The sequence below is a fragment of the Semicossyphus pulcher genome, unplaced genomic scaffold (assembly GCF_022749685.1).
Source record: "Semicossyphus pulcher isolate SPU_LCO1_2020_fin unplaced genomic scaffold, fSemPul1.0.p SCAF_22, whole genome shotgun sequence".
In the NCBI taxonomy this organism is placed as follows: Eukaryota; Metazoa; Chordata; class Actinopteri; order Labriformes; family Labridae; genus Semicossyphus; species Semicossyphus pulcher.
In genome coordinates, this window is record NW_027211696.1 from 10,438,653 (window position 1) to 10,462,040 (window position 23,388).

The window sequence follows — 23,388 nt, forward strand, 5'->3', positions numbered from 1 at the left end:
TCACCGACTGATGGCGAAGGCTGCTATGCAATCTCCAATCAGTAGCAGTCAGGGATCGAGCCAACAGCTTTCACACTCTCAAGTGTTTTTTCCATTCTGTGCAACTTAAAGGTATAATCAGTATGCTTTTCCTAGAAAAATAAAATGTAGACAAATGTGTGTTGGTGAGTGTGTGTGCAGACCCTTGTGAGACGCTGTTGTGGTTCCCTGAGCCAATCACAGCGTATAGGTGAGTGTGGGAGTGGTTCAAATTAGCAACTGGGCCCCATTCAGACCGGCGAACATGGCGAAAAAGCGATGCAGAGTTGGCCTTTTTTCTGTCGGACAGGTAGGTGCCTCAAACCGGGTAGGACACGCTAACCAGTGGTTAGCATGCTAGCGCAACGGTAACCGGCAGTTAGCAGGCTAGCACAAAGGTAACCGTGATGCTGTCGGTGTTAGCTCGGTGGGGTGGGCGTGTTCTCGCACGAGAGCGTGAGAGTGAGCTTCTGGTGAGGAAGAGCCCAGGAGGAGGGGCCCAGTTTGAATGTGTTGCTGACAAAATGCTACTTATTATATTGGTTATTATTTGTATTACTATTCTATGTTATTATTGTCGATATTTTATACATGTCCTTAGCCTTTTCCTTTACTTTGAGCTGCTGTAACACGTACATTTGTCACAGTGGTGGATCAATAAAGTATATCTTATCTCACATTTTCAGATGTTTTACAATTTGCAACTACAGAAAACTTCCCAGGGGCGCCGGTCTAGCTCAGGGGTTGAATCGCGTGACCCATGTATAGAGGCAACAGTCCTCGATGCCGCGTGTCATCCCCACTCTCTCTTCACCTGTTTCCAACACTAGCCACTGTCCTCTCTCCTTTAATGAAGGCATAGAAGGCCAAAATAAATAATTCATAAAAAGAAAAGAGTAAACTTCCCAAATAAGTGTGATTTTTATCAACTAGAGATGGAATATGCTGAAACAATACACCATTGCAGATATGTTACCAAGTCTACCAATCTGTTTCCTGGGGGAGAGGAGTCTTTAGTCTATGCCCTCAAAAGTTTGGAAGCACTCAAGGTTAAAACAAAGGAGACAAAGTCAGGACAACTTATCCACCCGTTCTGAATCGCATGTCACAATATTTGGAAGGGACAAGGAACAACAGCTATCCACAGCGAAAGTGGCAGAGCAGCTAATCCCTTTGGGGCCCGGGTGGTGTCACTGGGCTTGTGAAGGGGTCCCTCAATTACTGTAAAAGCCTACTGAGTAGACAAGAGCATGTTCACTCACGATTGCAAACACTTACTTTATGGCTGCAAACCAAACACCTACTCTGCGTGCTCGCACACACACGGAAACACTTACACCAGTCATGTAGACAAAAACATAAGTGAGAGTAAAGCAAAAACGTCTTCTCTAGCCATCTTCTTTTTACACGGGCTGTAACTTTTACACAGATCACGCCTCTGGGTTTTATGTCTTTCCCAGTCGTGTGCTCTTTCAATAAAATCTCAGTGAGAGCTGGCAGTTTAGACGAGGACCCTTTCACTGTTTCATCTGTGAACATTCAACCGTTTTCTGTGATGAATTGCATTTTTAAAATCCCACAAAAGATACATGCACTCTTATGTTTGTCTGCACGTAATTCAGAAAGAAATTGGTTGAAGCCTATAAAAGCTAATTTGAGAGTCCCCACTGTTTCCATAAACCTGGAGGCTTATGATCTATATCCCGATCCCACAAAAGGTTTCATATAAACTAAGTGATGCACCAATATACAAGCAACATTTTGTTATATCTACAAGAGCTTATACAGATGCTCAATATCATTGTTAAAAAATCCATCCATTGATTTATTTCTTTAACTACTTAGGTGGTAGGGAATCTGAAGTGGGAAAAAAAAGAGCATTTTTTTTTTTATTTGTTCTTTTTTTTTTTTACAAATGACCAAAAATGGGCATTGTCAATAAAGTTGGTAGGGTTTTATGCACATTTCAAAATTGGGGATTAATTAAAGTCATGTATTATCCTTGTTTTGTAATTTGTTCAGTTGTCACTCACTTCCTTCTGGTGTTGCTTCACTTCCTGTCTTTCTGTGTTTTCCAGCCTTTGCGATTGTGTTGCCCCGCCCCTTATCGTATTCACCTGTGTCTCGTTAGTCTCACCCTTGTCTGATTACCCTTTGCGTATTAACGCTGCATTCCAGACAGCTGGGAACTCGAGAACTTCGGAAATCTCCGACTTCGGACTTCAGGCGCGAGACGGCAAACGTAAATAAAAACATGGCCGACAGTGACAAAGTGATTTGGCAATTGCATTTTTAACGTTTTCCAGAACTTTTGTGGAGAGAAGAATAACTTTCAGAGATTATTCATAGTAACCACCTACTTTATCACATTGGCGACATTTCTTAGAAAAATTTGAATGCAGAACATGTGTTACTCTGTGATAGTAGTTGTTTTTCAATTAAATACAGGCAATATATATAATACGTTGCTTTTCAGTTGATAGTTTACCATTAACGATGTGCCTCTCCATATGTGCGGCCATTGTTGAGTGATATCAGACATCTGATTCTCTAAGAAGTCGGGGTGACATTTAGATTTTTGCTGCTACTTTAACAGTTCTGATGCATGTTAGTCTTAGGTTAACACAGTATTGATTTCAAATGACAATGAAAATGGATGAAAAATAGATGAATCTGCTCCGAGTTCACAAGCACGAACTCCAACTTTGAAAGGCGCTTGTCCCAGGTCGGAAAAACTCGACTTTTGAGTTGTCTGGATCGTAGCATTAGTCTCTGTGTTCCTTCCCTTCTGTACCTTTCGTCTTACCTGCTACCCTTGCTCCATTTGTGGATATGATCCTTGTGATCATGCTTGTGTTTTCTTAACTGTATAACCTCATTTTTGGAAAGTTGATTCTTACTCCACCGTGGACTCTTTAAGGATTTTGTCCGCTTTTTGTTTGTGTTTCAATGAATTGTAAATCTGTTATTTGCTCCTCTCTCATTTTGTGTTAAATAACCAAAGGTGGTAAAAGTTTTGGTTCCCGGTTGCCTTTCAAGCTTTTTGTCTACCTCTGCACATCTGCTCCGTCTCACATGTTTAACTTTGGGTTTTACCACAACACCATTTGAACATATTGTGCTTCAAATGCTCTAAAATAATTCTAAATTAAGGACTGACTACAGAAATGTAGTAGAAAGAGTTTGGGAGATTATCTTACTTTCAAATTCATTTAACAGGAGTCCTCACATAAGAAAGGAATTGCTTCCTGAAGTATGGAACCCAAAAAGGAGGAGACATTTATGATCTGTAATCGTAATAATAAGAAGATTAATATGTGAGGCATGACTTTTCCTCCTCCTCTGACGCAGTTCCCCGTGATAGTGAAGTGTAAGCATTGGAAATAACAGGAACACATTGATTTCCATTATTCTTCAATCCCTGTATGAACACCCAAGTGGACAGCCACAGACTAATTCTCTGTTTCATTTTCTCCGGGTCACTCACTCACCCTCACACAAATACAAAATCCACACGCGGCCTCCAATATCGCATATCACTGGGTGGTAAGGGACGTTGAAATCTTGCTTCCCATCAAAGTAATTTGACTCATCTTTGCTCATCGCCCAGCCTCCATTAACATCCGCTCATACATCTGCTTTGAGTGTCATTGAGCTGTGCCATGGAAATCACTTTAAACCCCACCGGGAATGTGCACGACTCCTTCCTACTTCCAGCTAAGCTGACAATTCCAAAAATGTCTTGGCTCATTTCACTTAACTATAGGTTGCCCTTCTATTATCCTCCTTTATATCCATCAGCCTAAGGTTGGGATTCTTTTGTTTTTAAAATGTTTTGTTGTATTTGATTCCCTTTTTACTCGATTGCCTTCCCAGCAGTAGGCAGTGGATAACAGGGTCGCCCCCTGTGCAACTCAATGTCTTTCAAATGTTGCACATTTATAACTGTACGAGTAAGAACACCTGCATCCCCTCTCACCTTTGCTGCGCCTTCGTCCTCTGTGCTGCTCTGTGTAGAACTTCATTTGGCTGTCATCTTCAGGCTCTGACCCTGATTCTCCTTGAGGTCCAAACACACCTCCAGTCACTGGAAGTAAGAAGATAAGAGGGAATAAGTTAACAGAAATGGGAGAAGAACCAATAAATCAATGGCTATAGTATGTTAGGAGATAAAATGCTGTAGAAAAAAAAATGGCAACCATCATCCAGCAACTTTTTTTATGCAATCAATACTTAAAAACTCTGCAGAAGTCCAAACCCAAGCAGAAAAATGTTCAGACGGTTCTTTTACATTTGATAAAATAAGACTGAACAGAATATATTCAACACACATAGGCGAGTCATTATTATTGTAAGTATGGCACTGCAAAAGGGCAAAGGCTTTAACTTTAAATTACTTTCAAATGTCAATTTAATTGAATATTAAAATTAAACATGGGCACGTCAAAAAAATAATGTTGTATAAGTGACATTTAGATTTTTGCTGCTACTTTAACAGTTCTGATGCATGTTAGTCTTAGGTTAACACAGTATTGATTTCAAGTGACAATGAAAATGGCAGATTGATCAAATATGTATCATCTTGTGCAACCATATCTTTTTTTCATTTCAGAATGTAGAAATATTTCAAAACGTGTCCTCTGAATAATACGCATTAATATATTTGTATTTGCACAGTTATTTAACTGCTTTTATAGACATTAAAACCTAAATAAACTCTATGAAATTAACTATGATTGAAGTGAATTGTTGATAACAGTATTGGTATCCATCACCTGCTTTTTGGGTTGTGATTGCTGGTCATGCTTTGATTTATTTGGAAGCATCTCTTTTTCTCTTGTCCAATTTCTCATGGTGTTCCCCAGGGATCAATTATAGGTCCTTTAACGTTTCTTTTACTTATACATTCCCCTTGGTTAACATCATACGTACATACTCATCTGTTTCCACCAATGATGATACTCTGCTTTATCTTCCAATGAAACAGAATAGTTACAGACACTGGCTTGTTTTTGGACATTAATTAAAAAGTTTATATTCTTTACTAAACCTTCATAACATTTTAAAGTTGAGATATGACTACCAAATGGACTGAAAATAGAGGTTTTTATTTAAATCATGTAAAGGTTAGGGGAAGGGGAATCAGTGACCCTGACTTAAATAACTCTTTATCATTTCCAATGTAGTTGCTGTGCCCCTCCCAGTGTTATTCAACCCAGCATTCATCAAAGAAGTTATGTTTTCCACTGTTCACCACCCTTTTCTCTCCCTCTTTCCTAATGTGTTGGCCACTGTTGGTAATTTGTCCATCATTACAGATTCTCCGGAGCTCAACTAACTAATCAAATTGGGTCCCAATCCCCAGGGTGTGTGAATGTGTGCATGTGCCTGTTCGTGTCCATGTCGAAGTCAGCGTAAGAGGGAGAGCGAGGCTGTGAGAGTTAAGAGGCTTTGTTTGTGCTGCCTTGCCACTGCAGCATCAAAACACACACCCCTGCTGAACGCACACGTGCTGCCTCAAAGTGATAATTGCCAAGGATTTGCAACGTGTTAAGCCACTGATGGATAAATAAGTAATCTAAAATAACCAAACATGTGTTGATGGCTTTCAACTGCATTCTTAACTTGATACAAAAACGGTCCCCCAGACACTCTGTCAAAAACATTTATTAGTGTAAATCACATAACACATCTTTAGCACTGGTATAACAAGCTCATTTAGGCTGAAACACACCCTAAAAAATGACTTTTATGCTAATGAAATGCATCTTATTTCCGCATGGTTGTACGTATATTTTGCTTCTATAATCCCCAGGATCACAGTGATTACACTTCCTAATCTCCCAGAGTGGAAAGGGGATAATGGACAGAGAGAAAATCGATGCGTTCCCCTTGGCGATGAAGGAGCGTCTTAGAGTTGTTCACCTGTTGACAGCAAATTAAAACAAGGAAGCAGAGAATAAGAAAATGTACAATGCAGCCGGTGTGCCAATAACCCGATGCGTATGATGGGTGAGGACGGTCGGTAATGGCCGTAACAACAGAGGCGAGAGCTTTACCCCCACAGGGATGAGTACATGGCTACACTTCTAAGTGCTCTCAGTTGGAAAGGTCTCGGTAATTGTGTCTTTCATGGTATATGATTACAAAAAAGCGTTGTAATCGAGACAAAGGGGTACTTATGATACATTTTTTTGCACTCTATTTGACGCCATATGGTGATGAAACTCTTTATCGAGTCATCTCAGATACAAAATTGGACACTAGAATAGAACTTCTTCCTGACAATGGATGGACAGCTTTTTTCAATGATTCAGGACTACATCTCGCTTGGTGCAGAGTTTAATCATCCAATATTTGACTATACTTTTTTTTCTACAAACCTAAAATGACAATGTTAATTTTTCAGCTCAAGAAACCCTTAAAAAGTAGAATTTAAGCTTGCTAAGGTGCTGTGTTTTAGAGCAATTGTTGACAGGAGAATTGGCAGAAGAGAGTGGGTTTTCAAGGTCAAAAGTAAAGAAAAAGAACTATTAGGAAATGTTTCCAGTCTGGTACTTTTACACAGACGCAAAAAAAATAAAATAAAAGTTGAAAGAACTTGTTTTGAGCCTGTAGCTATAGCTCATGAGGACACCTCTTAAATACAGTGAGGTAAAGGACGCCCTGCCAGGCTGTTTTTATTCATCCTCTAGTCTGTTCTTTCCCTCTGAACTTCATGCCTTCGTATTAAAAGAATTTTATTGCCAACTAGTGCGACATATTTTCTCACCCTTGTTCACCGGGCACATCATAATTCCTGCGCAAATGCCGAGCAACGCGAGTAAAATCCCCCCCTTTTTTACTCACTTCATAAACATTAAGTCGTGAAAAATCTGCCTGCCCCATAAAGATTTGAGACATGATTAAAAGTTCTATTAAGCCCGTGTAAGAAGTGCCCACAGAAAGCTGGAGTCATTCTTTTGGTCGGGTGCACTTAAACAGGTTGAGAGTCGAGAGCTGGATTTGGAGTGCGAGACTCTGGCGGTATTTGGAGAGCGAAACCAAGGCAATGCGGTGTAAAATTGGTTTGGAATTTATGCATCGTGTTAGAACATGCCCAGAGAAGTGGCAGATGGAGGCAGGGGATGAGAGACAGAAAGTCGTGTAAATATGTATAAAAAAAAAGGAAGCATAACAACAGCTTCACAGATCAGGCTGAAAGTTGTTAGTGTTTAAAAAAAAAAAAAGAACCTTTTCTTCAGATGTTAAAAGTATCACCTTTTTCAAACAATATGAACAACTAACACAAAACTTTGCCGACACGTTCTTGAAAAGGTGGCGTTTATTAAAATTTGTGTGAAAACCTTGAAAACTCACTGTGCTTTAAAACTCAACATATTTCATAGAATGGAATATTTATTTTATTCAACAACCTACGGTCTAAGTGTACTTTTTTTTTGGAGTTATATTCAAGTACATTTCAGATTTTTCATTATTGAAATCAAAGTATTTTGTGCTGCTCTGTGATAATCTCTCAGTGTCTCCGATCCGTAATAGAAGTCTGCGTTTGCAGGAGGTACTTCAGGTCTCATCTAAGAATTCCAGCTATGTGCAATTCAAGTCTGAATGCGGCCTCCCAAGAATAAAGTCTCCCAAGATGCATCAATGTGCTTCACGTCAACAGTACATTTGATCTGGACCTTGAAAGACTTTCAGAGGAAGTATAAGTGCTTTTTGATTAAAAAAGACTAACATCCCACACTGCGGAAGTAATTAAAAAAGTCTCTCTGTAGATTTATTCCTGACTTATCTTACAGAGCCAGGTAGCAAAAATAAAGCGTTCCAATATTTACTTATGGTGTATTTTAAAGGTAAGTTGCAGTGATATTTTTTATTGCGTTGATTGACACGGCACAGCAGAGACGCTTTATGAAACGATCTTGTAAGATAACAAACTTTAAATAGCACTATTCAGAGTTAAGGCTTGTTAAGAAATGTAAAATAAAAAGTACATCAGATAAAGAAAAGAAAAACAAGTTATAAATTAGAAGAAAAAAAATGGTGTTAAGCCATACACAAGATGTCTTGTAAACCTGGACCTCCTGCAACAACAGCTGTTTTTCAAAGGAAGGCCAGACACGCCGACATGTCTGACTTGTTACAGCGACCATTTAAGGTTATTTATAAAATCTTTCAAAAGCAAGTGAAAAGAGGCAAGGCTGTCCTGTTACATGATCCCTGTGGTGTAGCTGGGATGAAATGAAAGTTTGGATTACATTTTCACTTTGGCAAACAACACAGCCGACTTATTTTTGGATATGTTCATCAACCCTGACCCCCCTCCCGAAAAGCCCTTGATGAAACGAGGACTGGCGGAAATGTCCTCGCTTTGCAGAGACATCCTGCACTCTGAAGGTCTTAAGTACAAACAGGTTGCCACCAAAATAGAACTGTAATAAACACAAAGTCAGTACCGTTTACTCTCTCGACCAGACTTACACACATGAAAGCACAGCACAAATTAGCCCTCCATTAAATCTGCACTCTCAACCCGCGTCAAATTAAGATCTGATTTACTGAGGCGTGAGCTAATTACACAATCAGGGATTCAAATTTCCTTCGAGATGCTTTCTCAAAGTTATCACGTCGTAGGGATTTAAATACAGAAGTCTGCCATTTCAAAGGGTAGAAATATTCTTTATTATATAATGCGTTTGTAAAAGAAGTGTCGCTGAAATAAATGCAGCAAAAAGGTGTGGAAAAAGGATTAAAGGAAGAGAGCATGTACAGAAAAAAAACAGGCCAAATTGTAAAAGAATTATCAAGAGAGAGCAATTGCCACGGCGCATTAGCAGCTCAGTGAACATCAATTTCAATTTCAGGTTTAATAACTACGCCGTCACATCTCTCTCGACCCTCTTTGCGAGCATTTGTGTTCTCCCTCGCACAATTTTCTGTCATGTTTCTCACCTTTTGTCTGCAGTCTCATTCCCCAAAAAATCTTCCTGTAATAGGCCTTTGAAAATGTGCACTCTTTATTACTTGCAGAGAATTCTAGAAATCGAATGAAGCTCGGTAAATCCAGAAGAAAGTAAAGTCATAATGTGTATATGTTCCTGACATTTGCATGAAAGGTAGAGTAACGTTCCACTGATCACACACAAGGTGTGCTGACAGACACTGCGTGAGTGTATTTGATCCACGACAGGTGAATTGCGCTTCCAGGGAAGGGCTCACGTTTGATAAATAGCACACAGAAGAACACATCTGAAACAAGGTGAAATAGTCTTCGCTAAATCTGGCCCTAGGTCTCTTCTATTTCACCGCTTCACCACATTTCTTCCTCATTCAGTCGGTTTGCTTTTGTCTTTATCTTGCTTTTTCGCTCCCTTAGCGGTAATACCTTCAAAACTGAGTCCCATAAAACATCAACTCCCAGAACGCCGAGGCTAAACTGCAGCATGTCAGAGCTACAAATTTCAATTATTGGAGCATACCCATCTCACTTTTACTGTGCCTTTCACAGTCCTGAAGTCCTTTAGATAATTTCAGAGTCTTTTAGGTGTTTTCCACCTTCCCATGCGCCTCCTTTCTCTCCATCTGTTTTGTTTCGGCACGATAATGTCTGTACCCCAAAGGACAAAGCTCCTACAGTGTGTTGTCTATGGAATGTGTAAAACTGGTGAAATTGATCTTAATTCAATACATTCTCCTCTCAGTCACCTGTTCTGACTTCTTCATCTAAACAAAGCAGAGGTACCTGCTTCATCATTAATATTCTTCTCAAGGTTGACAACAGCATACTTTTCTCTGCAGAGATTCATATGCTGCCAGAATGGAAAATCGAATCTTAAATACAAGCGTTGTGCAGGATATGAATTATAAATATGTGTAAAGTTAGTTTACTGGGCTCTCATATGGAAAAATCAATTTTAATGTTAAGACTGAGAAAATTAAGCAGGATTACAAAATACATGATTGTGATTAAGCAGCTAATTAATGAATAATCAAATGAGGCATTTGATCGCAAGTTAAAAGTATCTTAACTGTGGACTCTTGAGAGTTCTTTTAATTAGTGATTCCATACACAGACGTAAGTATCAAATATCTTTGTTTGGTACAGATCCACGCAGAACACACACCATAATCATTTCAATGTTTTTCAATAAAAATGAGAATAATGATGTAAAAACCATAATTCCCTTTAATATCGCAAATCACATCGAAATCGCAGATTACATATTTTTTCAAAATCGTTCAGCCCTAATTCCATTAGTTCAAAAAATGATCTCTATTTATGATTGTATTTTCACTCACAGTATAAAAATGTGTTAATATATAGGGTGATTAATATGCCTCAGGAGACAGTAATAGCTAGAGAAAGTACATACATAGAGAAAAAGGAAAAAAGAAAACAGCCGTAACAAAGTGTTCCAGGCATAAGAGAAAAAAAAGAAGTCAAAGGTATACACTAAGAAGAATAATACGATTTGGTGTTAAAGGAGTTGAAGGAAGAGAGTAGAACAGTCAACTTGATAAGTGGAGGTTCCGTGATGTACAGGGGAAAAAACATACTCATAAATGTGTTGAAGAGATCAGAAATGTCCACAGGGAAGAGACGGAAACAGAGAGAAGTCGACTTTTTTCTCAATCCTTGTAATGAGAAAGACTAATGGTTATAGGAAAGCAGGGAGGTGAGGTGATGGGTTCAATTTGAATGGTAAAAGCTAATCATCTCCCGCATAGGAGGAGGGCACTTCATACTCTGCTAGAATAATGATATATTGTATTGTGCTGTGTTTTATACCAGCTCCCACCGGCAAACCTAACGGACCAATCTACTCCTTAAGAGTATGGAGGGAGATTGAGAGGGTGATTGCATTAAACTCCAGTACTCTTCAAATTAACAGGAATGCTGTACCCTGTTGTGAGTCTAAATACTTGTTTCTAAATTTATGCCTCCAAACTTGAAGACAACATCCTGATTTGTACATTGTTTAGGGGGCCTACTTACCTACAAGTCCAAAACCCACCAAATAATAGTGAGGTAGCGTATTCATTATTATGTGGATCTAAAGCACTGTAGAAGAGGGAGAGACCTTAGAAAACGTCTATTCTATGCAGACGACTTGATGCTATATAAGTCAGTTGTGAAGACACATGTTGGTCTAAATAATTAATCGAGGACTTTCCATTGAAAAAATACAACAATCAAAAACTGCTTTTACTTGCACGTCACCTTATTGTAGTGCTATCTTTACAAATATATTGTTTATATAATTGTCATTGATCTGACATTATGGCATTCAAAAATGTCACCATTTACAGAGGTGACATTTTTAATATCTGAGCGATGAATCTATTGATTGGTTGATTATTTTCTAGAGTGATATAGAGTGATTGATTGTTTTGTATCCCAAAGCCACTTATTCAAATGTCCTCTTTTGTCCAACCAAGAGTCCCAAACCAAAGTATATTTTTATAACCATGAAAGTTCACCTAGAGAACCTGGGACAATCTACATTTGCGAGCGGAAACCATTAAAAGTTTCACAGTTCTGCTAAAAAAAATCTTAATTATCGTTAATGGAAGACCTACATTACCCTTGATTTTAAATACTAAAATTGCCAGGTAAAAGGATGTGTCACAGGATAAATATTTGGCAATGTATAATTATAGCTGAAAGGTATTATGACTCATGTGCATTGAATAAGACATTTCATTCTCGAACACAGAATTATGCCACTTATATTTAGCACATACAAGGCCTTGGAATGTTTTATTTTTACTGTTATTTCATATTCAAAAACATAATTAGTTGCATCTGTTTTGTGGCTTTTTTCTCTGGCTAAGATTATTTAAGGTTAGGCTCTCGGTTGATTCAGAGTTGCTGCTTCTGAGCTCTTGACTTGCGGGATCACACTTGAACCAGGTAATTAGCTGCGGGCAGAGCAAGGAATGATGGCAAACAAGTAGGGCACCTACAGAAACTATGACTCAACGCGTTAAGTTCCTGTCTATATGCAGTGCCAATCAATGTTTGGAGAAAATACAAACTTATTATATACAGGCTTAATTTATGTACAGACAAATAACAAGCCAAACAAACATACACACAGTGTACACAGGAGGTGAATTATGGTCTGGGTGCCTGTCGGTTTGGTAAGGAGTGCCAGAGTGTATGGCAGCGCAAAGGAGGCTGAAATTAATAGTGTATGGATTGTATAATAAATTATAAATAGAGGTTAGCTACAGAACAGCAACCATTGAGTTGAGCTGCCATGAAACACAGTCCTCCTCAAAAACACTTCAGCTGGCTGGAGGAGATGTTGGTCTGCACAGGTCCTCGAACCTGCATTGCCAACTTCACGAGCAGCCGTATTACTCATTATGTATAATAATAGGCTACAGTAAATCATGTGTTTGCAATTTACGGGACCTTTGTGAATTCAGGACAGTAGACAGACTTAATCTTAAGTGTGGCAACTCAACCTGCCAAACAATATTTCAACATTTTTAGGAAATGAAAAGTCTAAGTACATGTTTTTCTAGAATAATGGCAAAATAATTTTAGGACTGACCCATAAAAGCTGAAAGTTGTAATCATCGGTTAATAACACCCGAGCTTGCTTGCAGTTTTCCAGTTGAATATACGAGCTTGTGATTTTTAACTGTGTAATTGATGGTGCAACAGAGTGGCAGGCTGTAAACTTTACAAGCTAGGTCTCAAAATGACCCTTCAGTGTTCATTGATCACAGGGCTTTTATTATTTGCAGACATCTCTCCATAACATCAGACTCGATAATTAAAACTCGCAATAACATTTAATAAAGTTATTTCTTGTTAAAAATCAGTGCTTCTCTACACTACTGCTTCATAGGACACAAGGGTCTGCCAGCAATGCTACAGCTAACAGTTTGACTAAGAGCTAAGCTAGTTTTTAGTTCCTGGTTCTTTCAAAGTTCACAAATTTTCAACATGTTTTCACCTCTTAAAAAACATAATCACCCGGTTATAATAACTAGTTTCTTACTGTATTTCTGTACACTGTAAGTTGTTTGAAATAAATGTCAGGAGGGTCTGCGAAGTCGAGCTGCTGCTAGCTTGTTTGGCGGTGCTCAGCTGCATTTTAAGTAAGGATTCCTTAAGTGTTCATCACTTACAAGGTTTTTGCCAGGAGCCAAATTACCTGCAGAGGTCTTCTCCCCTCCAAAACAAATGGACCCAGTGATTAAAACCAGTAAAACTCTAAATAAAACTGTTTCAAGCTGAAAATGAGTTGTTTTTCATTGAACTATTCTTTTAGACACCTGAGGAGTATCTGTGGAGAATCCCTGACATCGCATTCAGTAGATGTATATTGCCCGCTCTGGATGACCTGAAAACAGTAAGTGTGAAGTTCTTTCATTTTCAGTGCAGTGTGTTTTTATGAATCATGAGGATGACTTGATTAATGGTGGATTTGACACTTGTTTCCTAAACTAGATCTATCAGGAAACAAACGGCAAAGCTGAGGCTGGGAAGGCAGAGCAGTGCTTCGAGCTGTTCAAGGCCATGCTGACGATGGATGAGAGCCAGAGGATCACTCCCCTCGGAGTCCTCAGTCATCCATTCATCACCCAGGACGACCAGCAAGACCTCCGAGACGACCAAGTTCACCAAGGCGACCAAGACGACCAAGACCAGTAAGTAGAGTTTTTGAGTATTTCCATGTTGGTGGACCATTTCTATTGCAGTGTTTCGAAAGGTTAAGACCTTTACATCAGACTAACAGTGATTGTTTGAACACAGGAAGCGTACAACCGATGAGGGAACTGTTCCCCCTCCCACAGCCCCTCCATCACGTGTGATCCAGGTCCGGGCCTGCATCAGCCAAGAACACGCCGCAGCTGGAGGATGAAGAGAGAGCAGTCAGGAAAGGGCTTTTACTTTCTTAACTGTAGAATAACTGCTTCTACTTAAAGATCAGAGAACTTCTACCATCTCTGTGAGTTCATGACAATCACAGGAGCAAAACTCTGACCGCGCTTGTGTGTGTTTAGTTTGCAGGACGGGCCAAACAAGACATTCAAGGTCTCATCACCACCTCAGTCACCAGCGATGACTTCAGAGGACAGCGAGGAAGAGGAACAGAAGAAGAAGAAGAAGAAGAAGAAGATCTGCCAGCGCTTCTGTTCATGGATAAGGAGGACCTTCCGCTGCAACCGGGTCGGCGTCGTCGGGAATGAGGAAGCCAAGAAGTGAAGCTCTGAGGGCAGCACGGCGGCTCGGCGGTTAGCACCGCAGCCTCACAGCAGGACCACTTCCTGTCTGTGTGGAGTTTGCATGTCCTCCCCGTGCATGCGTGGGTTTCCTCCGGGCGCTCCGGTTTCCTCCCACAGTCCAAAAACATGCAGCTTGTAGGTCAATCGGATACTTTAAATTGCCCCTTAATCTGGTCAGAGAAGTCAAAATAAAAAGTGAATTAACAATTTAAAAAGAATTTGAACTCTGTGTTGTGACTTTGATTTAAACTAAGTGAAGAAATAAAAGCTTTTGATCTGATTGACTGCGTGCTGATCATTATAACAAGTTATTTCACTGTTCGGTAACTGAATCAATAATAATGCATCATATTTAACAAAAAGCGGATATCATTCGTGTATAAAATGTTTTTAAGTTTCCTTGTTGGACCACCTCTCGGGTCTGTGGGGGCGTGAACAAAACGTGCTTGACTGACAGCTCTCTCATCCTTCTGTTGACTTTGTTTTACTTTCTTTTTACAAATTGGTGAAGTCACATCCTGCCTTTAACACCTGACCACAGGCCTCTTTTGAAGAAGCTTAATCTGCACAAATGAGACAACAGAAACTGACGCACCGCAGACTGTGCTGCAGGTGAAACAGCATCTCTCTTGGATTTATAGGCACTTTGTCTTATTGAAGCATTTAATATTATTTACTATCTAAATAACTCATCATGCAGACATTTGAGCCTCATAGCAATAAAAAACCAAACACCAGCGCTAACAGCCGTCTGCAGAGTGTCACGCTCAGACTTTCCAACCATCACGGAAACAATTCCACCTTTGTGTGAATCACAAGCCTGTGCAAATAATAGTTTGACCTCATTATATGTAAAATCAGGGGTTACACTCGTCCTGGACCGTCACACTTTCCCCGATGCTTGGAGACAGTGTGGAGCCGTTACAAAGGACAGGATAAGAGAGGAGTTGTATCTGGTCGAGCTGCTCTGGAGGTTTCGCTGTCTGCGTTACAGACACAGAAACTGGACTCGCCTCATCAACTGAGATCTTTGAGATTATATCTTAAATGATTCTTTAAAAAGCTGCGACAAAGTTTCCCCAAAAGATACTTTAAAAACTCTAAAGTAAATTATGATTTCAATAAAAACCTGTCATGAACGGTTATGGAAAGTGTTTTATCTTAGGAAATGATTCCAGGAGTGACGGTGAAATATTGGAGTCTGCTGTGATAACAAAGGTTGGGAAATAAAATCAAACATTTCCTGCATGAACCCTCCACACACCTGAAAGGACCTGTAGGACACCTGAAAGCCTAGACAAGTGAAAGTAGGCTTCGTTAAACTCATGACCTACTGTTAAAACCCTCGTAAACTGAACCACTCACTGTTCATGACATCATCAAACAGGCTGTATATGAGCAGCAGGGTTCCAGCGGTCCGCTCGATTTAAAGTCATTGCTACTGAGTGAACCATTAACTCTCAGCTGTTCCTCCATGATTACACTCACGCTAAGGTCAAAGGTCAAACGATAGCTGATGAGTGGTGTCTTTCCTGGTACAGTGACTGTGCTACGCTAGTCCGAATCAGCAAAGGTAAACAACCCGCCAATCCCCACAGAAGAACACTATGCTGGTTGACCAGCTTCAACACCAGCATCAAACCAGCGTGACCAGTATCAGACCAGCATAGACTAACATCAAACCAGCATGACCAGTATGAGACCAGCATAGACTAACATCAAACCAGCATCAAACCAGTATAGACCAGCACTAAACCACCATGACAAGCATCAAACCAGCATAGACCAGCACTAAACCACCATGACCAGCATCAAACCAGCATCAAACCAGCATAGACTAACATCAAACCAGCATCAAACCAGTATAGACCAGCACTAAACCACCATGACCAGCATCAAACCAGCATCAAACCAGCATAGACTAACATCAAACCAGCATCAAACCAGCATAGACTAACATCAAACCAGCATAGACCAGCATCAAACCAGCATGACCAGTATCAGACCAGCATAGACTAACATTAAACCAGCATGACCAGCATCAAACCAGCATAGACCAGCATCAGACCAGCACTAAACCACCATGACCAGCATCAAACCAGCATAGACCAGCACTAAACCACCATGACCAGCATCAGACCAGCATAGACCAGCATCAGACCAGCATCAGACCAGCATCAGACCAGCATAGACCAGCATCAGACCATCATCAGACCAGCATCAGACCAGCATAGACCAACACTAAACCACCGTGACCAGCATAGACCAGCTTAGACCAGTACTAAACCACCATGACCAGCATCAGACCAGCATAGACCAACACTAAACCACCGTGACCAGCATCAAACCAGCATAGACCAGCACTAAACCACCGTGACCAGCATAGACCAGCATAGACCAGCACTAAACCACCATGACCAGCATAGACCAGCATAGACCAGCATCAGACCAGCATCAGACCAGCATAATTTCCATGCTGGTCCATGCTGGTTTTTCTAGCAGGGAAGTGAGTGAGTGAGTGTGTTGACAGGTTACATGTACATTACGATGCTGTGTTCACAAACACTGTATATTCTTGACTCTGAACTCTAATGTAATTTATGCAAATGTGTGCATGTGAGCCAAACAGCTCTGAATGTGACCTCCGTGACTTTGCGACTCTATGCGAGACGAACTGCTTTGACTTGTGTCTGAAAAGACTTAAAGCTAAATGTCAGCCTGTGTTTGTACACTGCAGTGTAGTTTTGTATGTGCATACTCACCCCGTATGTGTGCCCGACTACATGCGTCTTTGACAATGTGTTTGTGCGTAAATTAAGCTGACAGCGACACCAGTCCCCACATGGCTCAGCAACTGGTAATCACATTAAGGCACAGCTGCATTCAGCAGTCAGGCTTTGTGACACCGGCACGCTAAATATTTTCGACTCAAAGCCAACGCATACTGACATCTACATCTTCATAGGAAAGTGAGAGTATGTAAATTTGCCATTTATAATGCACAGACGGCCGTGGGAGCAAATTTGAGAAGTTGCATTCGTTAATTTGTGTCTGTGGAAAACTTTATTAAAAATGTATGTCATTTGATGTGAATAGTAGTTTGCAACTTAATTGCATCCATTGAAATGCTGACTTAAAGCAACAGTGAGAAACTTTTCTTTAGTGTTGGCGATCCCTGTGAAAGCAGTACGTCTCTTTTCCCTTTATTTTACATCTCTTTTATTTCCCGTACTTTCATCTAAACTGTCTAACAAGCTACTGACTGTGAAACTTTGCAGTAGAAAATGTAAACCAATGCTCTTTAGGTCTGCATTAAGTAAATCGCTTTGTTGGAACCCGACCATTTATAATGTTTCATAACTAGCCTAGTTGAAGACTCAAAACAGTACATTTAACATTCTAAACTTTAACTTTAACTTTAATATTTTCAAATTAGCAATATTGATGTATGTTAGATTAGTAGTAGTTAACTAATCACCAACATTTTTGATGAAAATCTAATTTATTTATTTTTTTAGTCTCTGAGGGTGCTTTCACACCTGACAGCTTTAGTCCTCACTTGTGGACTTTACTCGGAAAGTCCGGTTCATTTGGACAGGTGAGAACACGCATTCGACCTCTGGTGCGGACCTAACTACCGCATCACAGTTTGGCTGAAAAGACGGGACTCGGTCCGTTTCCAAACGAACCACGGTCCGGTTCGATTCAGTTGATAACATAATCAGACTTAAAATCGGCCCTAATATAGGAAGCAAACCATAGACTGTAAAAATAATGGAAGTAGTCTCAGTGACGTCACCTATTGGTTCCTGAAGAAGCGTTTTGAAGCCCGAATTGCGCCGCCGCTGACGGCCGCCATATTGGAAATGCCAGAGCCGACTAATCCAGAGGCAGGCAAAGAGGCGGAGCGCGAACGAGCTGAAGCCTGTGGCTGTGGACTGTTGGCGGGCCGCATGAATCAGCCAGCTACGGCAAAGAAGCTTCTCAGCGTAGCTAGCGGTTATTTGCCATAGACTGTATCTGTTATCTCTCCGGGGAAAAGCAGACTCTTATTTAGTGGCTGATGATTAAATAAATGTTTGATAAACACTGAACAGGCTAACAAGCAGCTAAAGCGAGCACAGTATACCTGCTAGTTAGTGCTCACATTTAACTCACCAAAAAGCTCGAGCTCAGACTTCTTGCACGGCCAGAAAGTTCCATAAATCCCACAGAGAGATTATTTGTCCAAACTTTAAATGAAAAAATCCCCAACAGGCTCCAACAACACAAACAGGTGAAGTTAAGTTCAGTGACTGTGTGTCTGTGTTGATGTCTAGCAGACAGCCAGCAGGATCCACCTGTCAATCAAGTTAGCCGGCCCCTATGATTTAAGGCTTAATATAATTAAAACGAATGTGTTATAAAGAAATACACCCCCCGTACAGTTATCTTGAACAATACAATTAGCTACAGGCTATATACATGTTTATTTCTGCTGTAAAAACTGGCATTTTCCCTTTTTTTTTTTAATTTCTGGAGCCAGCTTCAAGTGGCCACACGAGGAACTGCAGTTTTTTGCACTTCCGCATTGGCTTCGATTTTCAACAGCGGAGTTTGCAGCTTGAAGCAAACCAAAAAACGGTGCATTGTGGGTTGCTAACGGATGTTGACACTTGCAGAGACAGCCACGCAGCCAGGCAGCAAGAGAAGTAGAGGACAAACATGGGGGTGCGACGAGGTGAGGGATCTATTAGAAATATGGGCGGCTTGTGGAAACGCACAAGAATACGGAGGTATTCAAACTGTTCAGAGAAAAACTAAAGGAGAATGGAAATGATCGAGCTGTGGAACAATGTCCATGGTTTGGTCTTTGATTCATATCATCAAACAAACACACTTTAGACGTGAACGGACCCTTAAATGTGACTATTTTCTGTTTTTTTGTCTCCACTCTCACAGTCAAATAGAAATATTTGAGTTGTCAAGAAAACAAGACAATTGAGGATGTCATTTTGTGTCCTCAAAAGTCACATCCCCACTTCAAAGGGTCCTTTGCTAAACTCCACCTTCTCTCTCTATCTACACACCTGTTTCCAGTTATAATCAGTGTCCTGACCTCTCCCTGCCCCCCTGCTCACCTGTCTCTACTAATATAATCAGCCTCACTCCATAGCTGTGTCTCAATTCAGGAGCTGGATCCTTAGAAGGAGGCGGTTCACGGAGGATGAGTCATTTGTAACCCTTAACCTTATGTCACCAAACAGGGCTCCTGTCGCCTAGCAACAGGCTGCTAGCAGGCTAACTAATTATCATAACTGACGTCACATAACTTTACCTATTATTTACATAACATTTGTGTCGCTAGCTATTCGATTGAGTTGAAACCAAAGACGTTTACATTTAAAAGTGTATTCCTCGGCCGTTTAAGAGTCCGCCATCTTGTTTGAATTGGCACGCAATGAATATCAGGTTATGTCGGGCTGCGAAGGTCGCACCCGACGGATCCTTTTGTGACCCGGGAAAAGGAGGACGCATTTGTCAGGAGCCTTCGAAATGGCACAGCCTTTGACGTGCTGCTGTGACCCAATCGGCCTTCAGGATGCGTCCTTGGAAGGATGCAGCCCGTGAATTGGGACACAGCTAATTTATAGCGAATATATCTTTCCTTTGTTTGTTTGCTATTCCATTCTTGCTCCAGCTTTTTTTGCATTACTTCGCTGTTGTCTTGGTTTATGTTTTCCTTTTGGATTTTTGTACCTAAATACTGGACCTGCCTGCCCACCTGCCAGCCTGTTATTTGGTAGCAGTTTGTCTGCCTGCCTGTCCACACATACCTGCCTGTAAGGCATCTTATGCATTATAAATAGAACAGGTCTGCCTGTAATCCACTGCACTTGGGTCCTACTACCAATCATGACAATTTTGGGCTGAGAGTGATCGACCTTTTTCTGACATTTAAGGGACAATTACAAGTAATTTATTAATCAAAATAAATCTTTGAATATATCAACATAATAATAATTGTTCCCTGGAATGATTTGAGCAAAAGAGCTTCATTCTTGTGTAGCAAACACAAACACGAGCACAGGCTGGAGGGGTTGGGATCTGGAAGGAAAGCCTGAGGCGTTACATCGAGCCATGCAGCATCTAGAGAAGGGATCCAACACAGTAAACCAGCGAATCAGAGATTAGAGCAAATCCAGGTGGAAGAAACTGTTGTACTTTGTGCTTTCTGTCCGTCCCGGAGTGTCTATTTTTAAAGCTAAAACCACACACTGCTGCAGGATGCCCACAGGTAAGTCACGGTGGTCCACCTCCCTTTGTCTCTCACTCATTTGTCTCTCAGTCTCAGTCCCCCCTCACTGCTCTGTTTGCCTATCCTTAAGCATCCCAATCAATACTGTTTCACTCTGCTGTTGCAGTCTGTATTTTCTAAACCCCCCCCTGCACACAAACACAATCCTGTTATACATAAACAACCTAGGCATGCTGAAAAGTTATTACAGAGGGCATCACAATATAAGCGCCGCTGACACATTTTACAACCTAAATTTATGAGTCGCTACCTTTTTATACGGGAGACTTGAAAAGGTGGGAGGCTTAACAAGGCACCACTTGCCTCTTGTGCTCAAGTGGGCCTTGTGTTAATTCACTATATTTTTTTTTTATCTCCTCGCCATCGAGAGCACACACGCCTATTTGGAGCTAATAAGCAAATTGTGAAGTGTGCGGAGGCCACTTATGGATTTTAGATATGTGATTGCTGAAAAGGCGTGACAGCTTGTTTTGGGTAATTACAGATGCAGTGGCCCTGGGCACCTGGCTGTACGTTGTTTTCTCACCTTTTTTTTTATTAACTAGCGTGCGCTGCGGTGAAGCCATGGCGGGTGGATAGCAGCTGTCGCCCAAAGAGGTGTTTCCTAGCCAGTGCAGCTGCCTTTGTATTCATTAGCATCTTATCCAAGGTATTTGCTCTCAGCTTGTAAGATAACTCCGCAGCACAACACTGATTTACAGGAGAAAATTGAAGGTTACATGTCCAGTATAACTCCTCAAGGTAAGGCTCGACTTGACAGGCAGTGGGTGTACGCATTTTTAACGCCAAAAACCTCTCAGGCTCCTTGGTAACTCTCCTCCGTGTTTTTCGACCGTGGAAAAGATAGTGAATCACGCTTTAGGAGAGTCAGGTACTGCCTGCCTCACGGGGTGTTAAAAGGTCAGAAAAATGGAGCTCCAGTGATGGAAGGAATCGTGATAAAATGAAAGTTAAAAGCAGTCCTAAAATAAAAAGGAGACCACTGCAGGGAGAGAAAAAAAGAACCTTTTGGCAAAATTACAAATATCATTTGAGCGACATGGTGATTCTAATAATGGAGGTGTTATTATAATAATCCAAAGAAAAGATGAAAGAATATCTGAAGATGCAAAATAATATGTTTTCCTTTTAGCTCAGATGTGAAAGTCTCGCAAATGCACGCACTTACTTACACCTCCCACTAGAAGTTGCGGTCTGTGACGGAGAGCAAGTTTAAATTACGCCATTTGTTCTCCCTTTGTGTTTGTGTGTGTTGTTTATTAGGTTACACTGGCGTCACTCAATTTAGAGCAGCGTTATCAAGCCGCTTTCTTTTCACAGAGGTCATTTTATTTCCATGCATGCCATTTTTCATTTATTCTCCCGTCCAACCCCTACATTATTCATAAACTTTATTTTACCCTATTACTTATAACAATGAAATCCTCTTATTCCCAACAATAGAATACCAACAGGCACAGAAATAAAGGCCACGGTCGCGCGGCTTAAATCACCTGCCGTCTGAATATAAACAGTTCTGCTGTAGGCAACATCAAAGAATATCCCCGCACTCTTTGACTCGAAGTATCAAACAGTGTTGTTAGGGGAAAGCAAAGTATCAACAGATTAGACTCAAAGGTGGGATGTAAAGAACCGTGCTGAATTTGCTACCGGCACATTTAACTGCTGGAACCGTGTCTGCTTTCTTTTCCTTTGGTTATAAAAGGGACTGAACATGACCTGCATGTGATGTGAGGATTGGGTTCACACATTGTCAAGACATGTGGGATCGCTTTGGACATAAGGGATGTTCTATATGTGGTGTCTGTTTACTTACTACTTAACTACGCTTCCAATGACATTGTTCTGCAAAGGTTTTTACTGCCAGGATTATTTTCACAGGCAACATTTTGTCTTTTTTACTGAACGACACGCCCCACCCAAGTGTGGACATCTCACTTCCTGGGCACTGCCGAGGCTCCCTTTAGCAAGGCACTGAGCCCAGCACTGTTCAGATCATCTGACTATGTGGTAGCGCCAACACTCTAGCATATAACTCCAACTAATGACCTTTGACCTGTCCAGATTTCCTACATGTGCATATTTATTATTGAAGACATTTTTCTTTTTTTTCCCATATAACACTTGAGTGAAAAACCTTTAAGGTATAATACATGGGATACATGTGTGTTGGTGAGTGTGTGTGCAGACCCTTCCCTCTGCATCTATTCTGTTGTTTTGATTTGCACGGGATGTTTTCAGGAGGGGTGCTGTTGTGGTTCCCTGAGCAAATCACAGCGTATAGGTGAGTGTGGGAGTGGTTCAAATTAGCAACTGGGTCCCGTTCAGACCGGCGAACATGGCGAAAGAAAGATGCAGAGTTGGCCTTCTTTCTGTTGGACAGGTAGGTGCCTCAAACTAACCGGCGGTTAGCATGCTAGCGCAAAGGTAATCGTGATGCTGTCGGGGTGGGCGTGTCCTCGCACGAGAGAGTGAGTGAGCTTCTTGTGACGAAGAGCCCAAGAGGAGGGGCCCAGTTTGAATGTGTTGTTGACAAAATGCTACTTATTACACCTTTAATTCCCCAATTTGGATCAATGACAAATGTTCTCCATCTGAAGTGGTCTGTGTGGATGGTTGGCATGCAAGGTGCAAAACTTGGTTAAAGTTCGAAAACCATGTTGTGTGTCAGAAAATCAATAAACTGTGGACTTTGACTAAGACAATGCCTATTTCCCTTTCCTTAAAAGGGCTGCCTAAAAATAACCATTAAAGAGTAGATGACATTTTACATGAATGAATATTTTGGTATAAAACCAAATCAAATATGTTGTCTATCAACATCT

At 40.8% G+C, this 23,388-nt stretch overlaps 1 protein-coding gene across 1 annotated transcript in view; it reads right to left on the reverse strand.

Annotated features, from left to right (window-relative positions):
• LOC138601843 (astrotactin-2-like) overlaps positions 1 to 23,388 on the reverse strand; it is a 329,634-nt gene that overhangs the window by 172,895 nt on the left and 133,351 nt on the right. Inside the window, exons 5-6 of the mRNA XM_069673098.1 lie at positions 18,807 to 18,812; positions 3,998 to 4,105 (exon numbers count right to left, since the gene is read on the reverse strand). Coding sequence (XP_069529199.1) covers positions 3,998 to 4,105; positions 18,807 to 18,812 — 114 coding nt within the window. The remainder of the gene's footprint in view (positions 1 to 3,997; positions 4,106 to 18,806; positions 18,813 to 23,388) is intronic.